At 37.4% G+C, this 13,515-nt stretch overlaps 1 protein-coding gene across 5 annotated transcripts in view; it reads right to left on the reverse strand.

Moving 5' to 3' along the window:
* MACROD2 (mono-ADP ribosylhydrolase 2) overlaps nucleotides 1–13,515 on the reverse strand; it is a gene marked incomplete at its 3' end in the record, with an annotated part of 1,993,251 nt that overhangs the window by 1,319,692 nt on the left and 660,044 nt on the right. For all 5 annotated transcript variants that reach the window (XM_079784766.1, XM_079784764.1, XM_079784768.1 and 2 more), the window contains exon 5: nucleotides 5,976–6,092. In XM_079784766.1, the coding sequence (XP_079640892.1) occupies nucleotides 5,976–6,092 (117 nt within the window). The remainder of the gene's footprint in view (nucleotides 1–5,975; nucleotides 6,093–13,515) is intronic.

The following is a 13,515-nucleotide window of genomic DNA, read 5'->3' on the forward strand; positions in this document are numbered from 1 at the left end:
AAATTATTTTTGTAAAGGGACTGAGAGGAAATGTTTCAGGCTTTGTGGTCATACAGTCTCTGTTGAAAGTATTCAGTTCTGTCACATGACATCAGTTATACACAATATGTACACAGATGGACATGGCTATGTTCTAATAAAATTTTATTTGCAAAAACAGGCAGCAGGTTTGAGCAACACCTGCCATAGACTCTTTCCCTAGTTCAGGGATACGTTGTCATGCCTCTAATATGGACTCACTTTGTTATTGGGAACAACAAATTGAAATTTTTAAAGTATTTTCAATTATGGTTTACATTCAACATTATTTTGTATTAGTTTCAGGTGTACGGCATATTGGGCAGACAACCATACACTCCCGCACCCCCTACACAAACACACACACCTCCAGCACACAACTGGCACCATACATGGTTATTAGAATATTACTGAGTATATTCCCTATGCTGTATTACATATACCCATGACTACTTTGTAACTACTAATCTGTACTTCTCAATTCCTTCACCTTTTTCACCCAGTTCCTCAAACCCCTCCACACTGGCAAACATCAGTCTGTTCTTTATATTGACGAGTCTGTTTCTTTTTTCATTTACATTGGGAAAAACAAATTTAGCCTCTCTGTACCTGAATTCCTTTTTGTATTGTGATAAAATATTACCACTTGTCATGTTAATTCATCACAGAAATTTCAAAAGGGTTGATCAGCTAATGTTTCAAAGTACTATGATTTCTTGATGAAGGGCAGAAGAGAAGTACTAATTATTATCAACAGTACCTTTTAAGCTACCATTATCTGATTATTATTGCACCTGGAAACATAATAAGGACTCTGATTTCATACCATTCTATGATATTCAAACATATAATGCTATGGTCTCCCACCCTAGAGTTGCCTTTCAAATGAATGATGAAAAACTGAGAGTTTGATGCTAATATTACCCTTTCACTTCTTCCAAAGATTAAATAGAAAGAATAAAAGAAACAGATTCCACCATTTTATGCATACAAGTTTAATATTTTTTCCATTTATCTTTGATGATTATTCAGCCCTAAAGCCTAAAAGCGAAGCATTCTCAAGAAATAAAATAGAGGTGAGCTATGATGAAAATCACTGAATAAAGTTGATATGATTTCTTTATTTTTATTTGTTCACCTCTAGGAGAAACTCAATTAAGAGTAAATTTCTTAGACAAAAGAGTTTGGAATTAGAAGTATGTTAAAATATGATTTAAAAACACAAGGGATACTTGATACTAATTTCATCATTTCTCAGGAATATTAGTGTACATTTTCTTTTGCATCTCCCCACCAGCAATTAATCAATCATCAACCAGCTTTCCACCTTCAACAATTAATACATTTGACAGATAATTCTCTAGCATCCATTAACATATACAAAGGGCTACTAGACAGGTGGAAAGTTCACAGAGATAACAATAAACAGTCACACAATAAAAGTGCCCTCAACCTGTTAACTACAGCATTCTGGATTTTGAAGGAAAAAGAAAGTACTTTTAGCTGAGTTGATAAGGGAAGACTTGTTTTATTGTAGAAGTGATATTTGAGCTGAGTCTGGAAGATAGCTATAATGAAACAGAGAAAGAGCTTTTGAGATAGCCCTAAACACAAACCCCCGCACAGACATACCATTATGAACAATTCAGATCACATAAAAGGTTGTAAATAGTTCAAGATATGGCATTAAATCATGGAAGGCCAAAGATAAGGCTAACAAGTCTATGTTTAAAGTAAAAGCTTAGTAAAGGATTTGAGAGGAGTAGAGTTAGATTTCATTAATTCAATCAACAAATATATTTGAACCCCTATTTTTCTAAGCTGCATGGATACAGCAATAAATGAAAAAGATGCAGAAAAAATATCTGCCTTCATTCTTGTGGTGGGTGGGGGGGGGGGACAGAGAATAAATAAAATAAACAAGTAAATGATACAGTGTATTTAAAAGTTAAATACTACATAAGCAATTACAAATACAGCAGAGAAGCAGTTATAAATATGTTGATTAGGGTTTGATCAAGGGTTTGAAGTAGGTGAAGGAGCAAGCCACATAGGTAAGTAGAAGAATAGAATTCCAGGCAGAAGGAATGCTAATACAAAGGCAGTAAATATTGGCAAAGCAGCCTTGATGAGCTAGGGAGAGGGTAGAAGGAGACGATGTCAGAGAGGTATGGAGGGTCACATCATCTAGAATCTCATAGACAATTACAAGGACTCAGGATTCGGGAATATTAATCTACTATTATTAATCTACTAGTATACTCACTGGGCAGAATGGATTGCAGGAGGGAAAAAATTAGAAGTGAAAGCAACACAAAACTATTCTCCAGGTGAAAAGGTCTGAAACAATTCATGCGTTTGATCACTGATTCATTCACATTAATTCAGAGACACTATGCCAGATATTGACACTCGAACTGTGACAGGGATGAACAAACCTCTCCCAGTAAGAATGATGATAGCATAAATAGAAACATTCCAACATGTTGATAAAGTTCTAAAACTATAGAAATCTAAACTGTATTATGAACCCCCCAAATCTCTAATATTGTAGAAGAAAAAGTCCCCAAAGTTCCAATTACATGAGCAGTCCTTAGTTCAGTTCCTACATCATTTCCTTAGCAATAGCCTTCAATGAAATATGGGCCTATATTCTTTCACTCTTCAGATTACTTTTGAAAAGAAAAATTGGATATTTTGCATCAAAACAAATTATTCAAAACATCCAAGCCATAAACTAAATATCTGAGGCTAATCATTCCACCAATCAGGATATCCTATATCAAGGGTCCTCAAACTTTTTAAACAGGGGGCCAGTTCACTGTCCCTCAGACCGTTGGAGGGCCGGACTATAGTTTAAAAAAAACCACTATGAACAAATTCCTATGCACACTGCACATATCTTATTTTTTAGTAAAAAAACAAAATGGCAAAAACACCCGCATGTGGCCCACGGGCCGTAGTTTGGGGACGCCTGTCCTATATAATAAAAGCCTAATATGCAAATTGTCCCCTCAACCTGGAGTTTGACCAGGAGTTTAACCAGGGGCTGGGGCCGGGCCAGCTGTGACAGTGGCTGCAGGTGGCAGGAGGCAGGGGGATGGGAGGCCCTGCCCACAGCGGCGGCAGGTGGCCGCTAGGGACCCTACCTGTGCATGAATTTCATACACTGGGCCTCTAGTAGACTATAAGTATATTTAATTTAAATACAAGCATTTATAAATAGATTAATTTAGCAAGCAAAAAAACAAAAGAGAAAGAGAGAGAGAGAGAGAGAGAAGAAAAAGCAAAGACCAGTCCAAAATTACCCAGTTTGTCTGTAACCCATTGATAGCATTTTAGAAACAAGTTGCTGATGCATGAAGATATTATCACTGGTGGCTGGATGACTGGCTTTAGTGCCCTGGTAATGATAAACTCACTGTCACAGAGGACAGACAGGAGCTAGTCTCGGCTGTCAAACTGTCATGGAGTTATTAAATATGGAGGGAAAATGACCCAAACAGTATGTAATGAGCTCCCTTTTCATTCTCTCTCTACAAAAGCACATCTGTGGATTGTTAATGACTGTGAAATGGATGAACCAAATTGATGAAAAGGAAAACATCTCTCAGGGAGCAGAAAAGGAAAAAGGAACACACAGGATGTTTAGAAAATATAATTTAAAATATGAGGGCTTGTGAAAGTACTGTGCCATACTATAAAGTGGCATATAAATGTAAGCTATCATTACTCAGTCTTATATTGCCTCCCTTGCTTTTCTTTATGTTGTAATATAAATTGTTAAACCTTGCTAAATACAGAAAAGTACCAGGACATTCGCAGAATCTGTCTGCGTGACTTTAGGAGGTGGCACTGCCATTCCAATCTGGCAATTTCTATTACATTTCTTTTGCATTTTTTATAAGACATGCCCTGTAGGCTGTGTGCAGGGACTTAATGGCGTGCCAGGCTCTCACATCTCAGCTCACTGGGATTCTGTATCTAGTCCTGATGACTTTTCATGTCTAGATTTCTTGTCTTACCTGCCCTGGGATGAGCAAGAAAGCTGCACTTTAGTTCAAAGATATGACTCAATCGCAGAATTTCTCCAGCTCATGTATTGGTATTATTGACCTTTGTACCTCAGGGCCTGGTATTGTACAATTCTTCAACAACCCTGAACTAAGCTGAACGAGTTATTTAGAAAGATGTTAGACAAGAACAAGCACATTAAACAAGATTGTCATAGTGTCAACCCATACACTAGAGCCACCATTTCATTTGATCATATTTAGCAATTCCAAGGTTACTTGACTTCATAAATCTCAGAGCTGAAGAATTTTTGGTATGTGCTTTAATATATAAAAAAGTAATAAATCAATAGGGGACCAGGCCTTATTCTCTGGTTTAAGGACAGATACAAGTCTAAAACTAATTGATTACCTGCTTGCTCTCAGGGTGGTATTGGTTAACTATATCACAAATGTATTATGTTGTTAAAAAGAAAGAATGACCAATATTTATAAACACTGGGCCACATAACCCTAGAAATGAAATCACCTTTAATACTCAGTCTCACTGAGTGCTAGGGAGAACTTCTCTGAACACAATGTACACAAAGGACCTTATTTGACATAAATACATCGTCCAACTAGGAGTGAGGGGTCATTTGGCACAAGGTTAAAAAAGTAACAAAGAAAGAAAAATGAGAAGTCATGAAAGGGAAAATTAAACAGTATACAGTTGATATACTTTCACTAGCAACCCTCTGTGAGGAACATAGAATGTAGTATTATAACATTTATATAGAAAAATACCATTTTAGTATATTACTATTTACTAAAAATCCTCAGATTTAAACCTATTTTCAAGTAATCTTTGCATTGTAACACTCTCTCTCTCCTCGCACAGATCCACAGGAAATCCATTCTTACACAACCTGCCTGTACAAGACCAAAGAGTATCCTACAGATTGTAATGTTTTAGTCACGTTTTCTCCAGTGCTAAAACAAAAATCAGCTTTACATTTTTTTTAAAAAATACATGTCATATTTTTCCTTTTTATTGAATTTATTAGGGTGACACTGGTTAACAAAATCATACAGGTTTCGGGTGTACAATTCTACATCACATTATCTGCACACTGTATCATGTGTTTACTTTCACATAAAATGTATTCCCAGATCCAGGCAATATCATAAGAAGCATGTACATGGAACAACAAAAAAATTAATCAGTGCCTCAATTTTGGATCAATGCACACCCTTAACTGTGCAATGAAACTCTCTGCCTCGAGCCCCAGGCCCTGAAGATAAAGTGATTAAAAAAAGAATGTGTGCCTCTAGCCAGTTTCCTTCTTACTCTTCTTATTCCACACCACACCACCCAGTTGGCTAAATGACTAACCAACAAGGTCAATCAAATGCAATACTTCTCTCTATTCAAATGTAATGGAAATTTTGACCATTCCACATTCAAAGAGCAAATACATTCTCACACTGACAACCACATTCCACTGGCTTTTCCCCGAAAGGGAAGTGTGACAGATGCCTTGGCTATAATTGCCAATCAGACTTTACATGGCAGCTGAAAACACAATACATCACTTTGATCTCCTTTGCTCTAAACACATCCACAATCAAGAAACCTGAACAAGGAATAAGAAATTGGCATCACTTTCAGAAGCTGTCACTCAATGGCACTTAAATACTATAATATATTTTTTGCTCATATTTTTATTTCTCTATTTCAGAGACCGTCTGTTGAAGGTCTGAACAAAAAACACCTATAGTTAAATGGCTTACATTTAGATATTTGGAAAACACATTTTATTACCAGGTAGAAAACCTTAATATAAGCACATTTCATTAAATACCACCACTATCCTTTCCTTCCCTAGTTACACACCTGAGAAATAAAACAAGGCAAGAATGCTCCTCAGATTCTGAAACAGCGTTCAAAAGAGTTGTACTCACATTTTGCAGGCAGGTCATAGCCACATGTGATTTTCGCATGCCCAGTATCACAGCCGTTCAGGGTACGACATTCAGCTAGCAAACAGGGGCCAGCCGCTCTGTGAATGCAGCCATCCACTGGGGGAGAGAGAAGAAAGTTAGCCCATTGTTGGCCTTTTGGAAATAAGTAACAAATTTGATATAGGAAGAGCAAAGTGACTCAGTTTGTTCCTATTGGAAATCACCTTAGCCCATGGAAGAGACCCATGCTGTCCAACCCCTCAAACACTATGTTCTCCCCTTCCCCACCCTACGTGTGTGTGGGGGGTAAAGAGTACAAGGGGTGAGCAGAAATAGAAGGATTTTTAGAAGTAGTGTGCTACTAAACGTTAAAAAATATATCTTCTTGAGGTGGGGAGAGTCCATTATTTGAAGCATTTTGCATTTTGCAATTTCAATGGTGTAATTATTCTCATGTCCATTTCAAACTATCAAGTCCATGACACTGAACACAAGGTCAGGAAGAAATACTAACACTTCTAAATCTGAGCTGGTAAGCGTTGCCTTCAAAACACAGACAAAAAACAGCCGAGAAGAAAGTGAGGAAAGCACTCTAGAACATTTTTACACACCTCAAAATAGAGACAGTAGAGTTAAAACTAATCAAAGCAAGAATCAGACCTCTGAGTTCCTCCTGCCCACTTCACCCCCAAACAGTATGACACAGGCATGACTGAGCTGCTGCAGGGTCTCTAACAAGGCACTAAGTGATGCACAAGGGTAGCTTAGGTCGTGATAAACACCCATAGAACCACCCTCACTGGACAGGGACTGAAACAGAACTTGGCTGCCACTGCTCCAGCTCTGCTAAATGAGCAGGCTCCCCAACCGCAGGTCTCATCGCTCTCTGGCCTCCCATCCTGCTCCCCATCATATCTGGCCTCCCCAGTGAGAGTCACCTTTTCAAAACACAAATCAGATGCCATTGGAAATGAAAACTGCATGACTGGATTGGGAGCGAACGCACAGGTGGAGAGCTATAAGACCACAGGCACATAAATGAGGACATTGAGAACTTGGGTTCTTCGTTGTTTTTGAATGGGGTCCTTGGACAGAAAGGAAACACAAGATTGTAAAGATGTGAAACTATATCAGGATATTAGTGGTCTGAAGACTGCCCCCCTCACTCCACAGTTCACAACAACACATAATTGATCATGGCTTTATTATTATTATTATTATTATTATTATTATTATTATTTTGAGAGAAAGCTGGATATTTGACAGGAGATTGTCATTGAGGGACATAAAACTTTTTGAATGTCCCAGTGGCTTTGCAACCTTGAAGACATCACTTCTGGCTGAAGAAGTCTCCTAGGGAAACAGGATCCTCCAGGCTTTCCTATGCCACTACTTGCATATCTCTGAAGTTTGAGAAAGAACCTGGGCTTCAAAGGCGCTCACAAAAAAATGACATCGCTCCAGATACTCTAAACCACTGTGTTTCAGAAAACCTATATAGTGAGATCCAGACTCTTTATCAGACATGTGACGCTCAAGCCCCAGTTTTCTTAGAAACCAGTGCCTATAACGACACTGCTTCCCATGGCCATGGGTGGAACGTGAATAATAGCGGGCATGAACAGCACCGGCTTAGTGTGTACAGTGCACGTGCCCCACTATAGTAGTTAAGACCTTAAACTCTTTAAGTGGAAAATTTGTGTAAATATTAAAATAACTTTTTTCCTTGTTTAAAAATGAGGAATATAAAGAAGCAAGCAGAATATGAAAACCACCATTTACCACCCAGACAACTCAGAATTCTGCTCTTCATGCCTTCACTGTTTATGCACACACATACTCACACACATAATTTCCTCTTACAAAAATTTTTTGATATATTTTGTTGAAACTCTTTCTTACAGCAATTTTACTTTTTAAAATGTATTCTATGAAATAACAGAAGTGCACATGATGTAAGTAAGAGATAGACCAAAGTTGTTCATATAGTGAAAATTGGAAATTACTCAGATGGAGAGGTGGTTAAATAAATCAAAAGACTTATCAATGCAATGAACTATTATACAGCTATTTAAAATAACAGGTCAACTCTTTATGTAAATATTTATAAACATGAAAATATTTCTAAGTGAAATGACATTTACAAGAGTATATATACTAGTCACATTTTCATTTACAAAGTTATACACACAGTTATATACACACACAATTTATATATATATACATATATGGGTATTGGAAAAATATATGCCAAAATGTAGAAGTGATTATGAGATGGAAAACAGAGGGTGAGACTATTAAGGGAAAAGATGACCCTAATAAGTACTTCAAGTATCTTATTTTATAAATATATTTTTTATTGATTTCAGAGAGGAAGGGAGAGGGAGTAAGAGATACAAACATCAGTGATGAGAGAGATCATTGATTGGCTGCCTCCTGCACATCCACCACTGGGAATCAAGCCCACAATCTGGGCATGTGCCCTGACCAGGAATCAAACTGTGACCTCCTGGTTAATAAGTTAAGGCTCAACCACTGAGACAATTACTTCAAGTATTTTAAAGTGAACATATTTTCTTGGCAAAGAGATAATGAGCTACTCAGTTTGAAATGGATAACTAAAATGGGATTCGCTAGTGTACTTAATCATATGCTGTCATATATTGTCTACATTATTTAGATTGCAGCCTAATGCAGTTTGTAGATATCTAATTCTCAAAATCTTCAAGGTTATACCAGCATTCTTTTCTGCTGAAAGCCTAGCCTAAGAGCTATTTAATAATAATGCCTATAGCTTAAAGTATTGAGTGCATCTATGTGCCAGGCATTATAATAAGGACAACCTTTAAGGTAGATACTAACTTTATTATCTCCATTTTATAGGAGTTTAGCAGAGGTTAGTGACTTGCCTACATTCACAAAATATTGGAAATGTGATTCAAAACTTCAGGTTTATCTGATATAGCAATCATGCTCTTAACCATTATAATTCACTGTCTTCAGGAATTGAATCAGACAGTCTTACCTCAATTCCTGCATGTGGCATATTGAACCACTACATTACATTAATTTTTAATTCACATCAATTCTATTCATGACTTATAATTTACAAACAATCATACGCACAGATTTTGAAGTTTTGATGAGTTTTAACAAAATTATATACTCAAGTAACCATGATGTCAATAACATGTTTCCTTCAACCCCAAAAGCTATCTTGTGTCCTTTCCATCCAATTTCCCTTCTTAGCACCCAGAGGGACCCTAGGTTCTAATTTCATTCACCATAGCTACGTTCTGCCTGGTACATAACTTCAACTTTCATATAAGAGATGGGGAAGGAGGTGATCACTTCTTTCACTTAGCACATTTTTAAAAATATATATTTATTGATTTTTTTTACAGAGAGGAAGGGAGAGGGATAGAGAGTTAGAAACATCGATGAGAGAGAAACATCCATCAGCTGCCTCCTGCACACCCCCTACTGGGGATGTGCCCACAACCAAGATACATGCCCTTGACTGGAATCGAACCCAGGACCCTTCAGTTCATAGGCCGATGCTCTATACACTGAGCCAAACCAGCCAGGGCCACTTAGCAAATTTTTTAGATTCATTTGTATTGTTGCATGGATTAGTACTCCATTCCTTTTTATTCCATTGTTGAATATACCATAATTTCTTTATCCATTCATCTGTATGGCAGGATAGTAAGAAGTTAGGAAAATTCCTGGACAAGTGGAATAGGGAAACTGAGACAAGAAAATTAATCAAGGCCAACTTGCAGCTAGCTTGTAAAACGTAAGACCTTATGTCCCCAACCAAGGACACTTGAGAGAAAATGGTTAATACATAGCTTAAATCACCCTGGAACTGCAAAGGCAGGAGGAGAGGAAGAGGGAAAAGAAGAAGAGTGTTTCTCACCCACTGAACAAAGAAGTCAGCAGTCCTGGGAAGTCAGCAGTTCTCATAAATTCTGGGAAAAGTCACAACAAAGTAAAAGGGTGACCTTGAAATCTAGTCCGTTGGCCAAAATATCCTACAGAGGAACCTTAAAACCTATAGACAGAAAAGTATAAACCCCCTAATCCTCCACCAGGCAGGGTACTCAGATTACACCCACTTGTGCTGTACATTTACTTGCTTTACTCTCTTAATAAATTTGCTTGCTTTGCTTTAATGCTGCTATCTATCACTCATCTGAAGTCTTTCTTACGAGATTGACAAGAGCCGAGGAGGAGAGCAGCCACCCCCTCTGACTCAGGGGTCTGTCCAACAACAATCTGTAAATGGACATTGGAGTATTTATAATTTTTATCTACTATGAATAAATCTTCATTTTTGTAAAAGTCCTTTGTGGTTATATATATTTTTTGTCCATCAAACAAATATTTATTAGTAAAATTACTGAGTCAGTATATGTTGTACTTTGTAAAGAACATACAGTTTTCCCAAGTGATTATACAAATTTATATTTACCCCCATCAATATATAAGAATTCAAATTTTGGCCCTAGCCGGTTTGGCTCAGTGGATAGAGCGTTGACCTGCAGACTGAAGGGTCCCAGGTTAGATTCCGGCCAAGGGCACATGTCCAGGTTGTGGGCTCGATCCCCAGTAGGGGGAGTGCAGGAGGCAGCCAATCAATGATTCTCTGTCATCATTGATGTTTCTATCTCTCTCTCCATCTCCCTTCCTCTCTGAAATCAATAAAGAAATATATATATATTTTTTAAAAGAATTCAAATATTGGCAATACTTTGGTCTTGTCAGCTTTTTTTAATTTTAGCAGTTTCAATAGATATAAAGGGATATCTCATTATTTCTATTTGCAATACCCTTATAATGAATGATGTTAAGTATCTTGCCAAGTGCTTATTGGACATTCATATATTCTTTTTGGAAGTGTCTGTTAATGTCTTTTGCTACTTTTCATTGTCTTTTTATTACTGAGTTGTGTTAAATCTGTTATGAGTTCCATCCAATTTTTAAAATTTCAAATATTTTTTCAATTCTTGAGATTTTCATTTGGTTCTTTTTCTTACAGTTTTCAGGCTGGGACATGTAGACAAGCCAATTCGCCTAATGTCCACATCTCTGGAATGTGGGAGGAAACTGGATTCCCCAGAGAACCCATGCAGACACGGGGAGAATGTGCAAATTCCACATGGATTGTGGCCCTGGATTGGAATCAATTCTTTTTTTTTCTCATCACTTTATAACAAAATGATGTTGAATGAAGTGATGTTTATATTCATTTATAGATTCTATATTCATATATTCTATAGATGCTATATTCATATATAGATTTTGAGGCTCCCCCACTCTGTGACTCTCTTCTTTCTGAATCCTCATATGAATTCCTAGTCATTTTGTCAACCCTTAGTTCAATCCTATGATTGTTAATGCCAGTAAAACTATTGCTTTTTCTTTGAGCCCTACCAGCCACTTGCCATGTAGGGTAGGAAGGACCCTCATGGGTCAAAATCACACAGTGTGATTTCCTTCTTTCAAAGATTGAATCCTCTTTAGTTTCAGCCTGCTTTTAGTTGCTTTCTAGCATCCAAAAACAGTTTCTGTTGTTCTGTTACAGTTTGTCAAGAATTTATAATTAATATTGATAGAAAAGCTAGTCTGATATCAGCTATTCTGTCATCATCAGAAGTTGTAGGTATACACCACATTTTTGCTTGGTTAAATCATGATCTCATATTACTTCAGAGCTATATACTCACAGGGCTCTTGGAAAAAGTGTGTGGAAGAAAAAGATGATGATGATATCCATTGTATCAATGCTGTGCTTGCTTAAAAGTATTGTTATGTATTTGAAAGAAAAACAAGTCTCTCTATATGCACAACCTCAATATTAGAGTTTAAATTTTTCTAATCTATTGTCAATTGTTTTGCTAGACTTCTTTTCCCAAAAGCAAGTCTGATTTATTACTTCCCCACTAAAGTAATGTTTGCTATTCCTCATGTCTTATGTTGTAAAGCCCTTAATTCTAAATTATGGTCTTTTAGACCCTTCACAAATGTGGTTCCAACTTACCCTCCTAATCTCACATCATCCCACTCTTTCTCCCTTGGCATCTCATCAGTCTGAACTCAGGACAGCTAAATCCTCACCATTCCCTAAACAAAGAGTTCCTTTGCAAAGTACTCTCTATCCAGAGGATCTAGCTACTCCTCCCTTTTTTTCCCAGCCTCGCAAGGACTTTTTCATTTTTCAACTTCTAGTTCCAGAGTTTTCTTCTCTAAAACCATTCACAAACTTTATAGGAAAAAAGAATGCATTTTTTATGGTCTCATAATATTCTGTTTTGTTTTGTTTTGTTTGTTTTTGTTAATCCTAACCCAAAGACATTTCTTCTATTTGATTTTTAGAGAGTGGAAAGGAGGGGGGATAGAGAAAGAGAAAAAGAGAGAGAGAGGGAGAGAGAGAGAGGTGTCTGATAGAAACACATCAACTGATTGCCTTGCACAGGCACCACTTAGCACACTGACCAGGGCTATTCTGTTCTCTACCCTAATTTTCATAGGTATAAATTATTTAATGCTATTACATAAACAAAGCAGACTGTTTATATGCTAAAAAGTCTGTCTCCTCCCTTAGTCTACTAGCACCAGGAGGCATACAGGAGGTGGCTTATTCTTTTGTATATCCCAGCGATCTTAATAACTGACTTACATTTATAGCATTGAATTAAATATAATCAAATGTCAGAAAGAGTAGTGTGTCTTTTTTTTTAAATAATACTAAGGAAATTGTCAGTCTAGTTAAATCCAAAGAATCTGAAATTTAAAAGTAAAGTCAAATACACAGTTGTATATTATAGTTACAAATCTAGCAATGAGTTTCTGCAAGGAAAGTGTTAACAATGCATAGAACCTGCAATTCACCTGCTTCTCTCAGGTACAGCGCAGCCTTGTTTCCCTGAGTGCCAGGCTGAAAAGGCAGCGAAGGAACAGTGGTGAGATGTGAGATGCAACGCAGCTGTACTACTTCATCCTCCTTCACAGGTGGGGAAAATGGCCAACACTCAGGCTGGCACGGAATGGGTTCAGTCTGACCCAAAATGCCTGAGCCCAATTACAACTAAAAACCACCACCACCATCACCCTAACAACAAACCACCACCCACAACCAAAAACACGCCCAAGATCAAAAGAAGGAAAGTTGAACACAGTTTTCCAGAGAGCAAAATGACTGTCTATGCCTCTTACCTGACCAAAGAAAAAAAGACAACTGAACTCCAAAAATAAATATCTCACCAAAGCTCATTTATTTCTCTTCCTGGGCATTTAGCTAGAGAGCACTTCCGATCCTCCCTGATAGCTAGGTAGGGTAACAAGACTGAGTTCTGTTGAAAGGCTTATGAGTAAACTTGCCTCACTACTTCCCCATCCAATTCCTAAAAATCCTGCAGGCAGTCTTCATTCCTCCACATGATCGTCCACTGTTTGGAGGCTGGATGTAGAAGATCCAGGGTAGGACAGAAACTAAGTGGAACGTACCTGAATCCCTAAATACCTTTGTGGAAAA

Source organism: Cnephaeus nilssonii (assembly GCF_951640355.1).
Source record: "Cnephaeus nilssonii genome assembly, chromosome: 11".
NCBI classification, from domain to species: Eukaryota; Metazoa; Chordata; class Mammalia; order Chiroptera; family Vespertilionidae; genus Cnephaeus; species Cnephaeus nilssonii.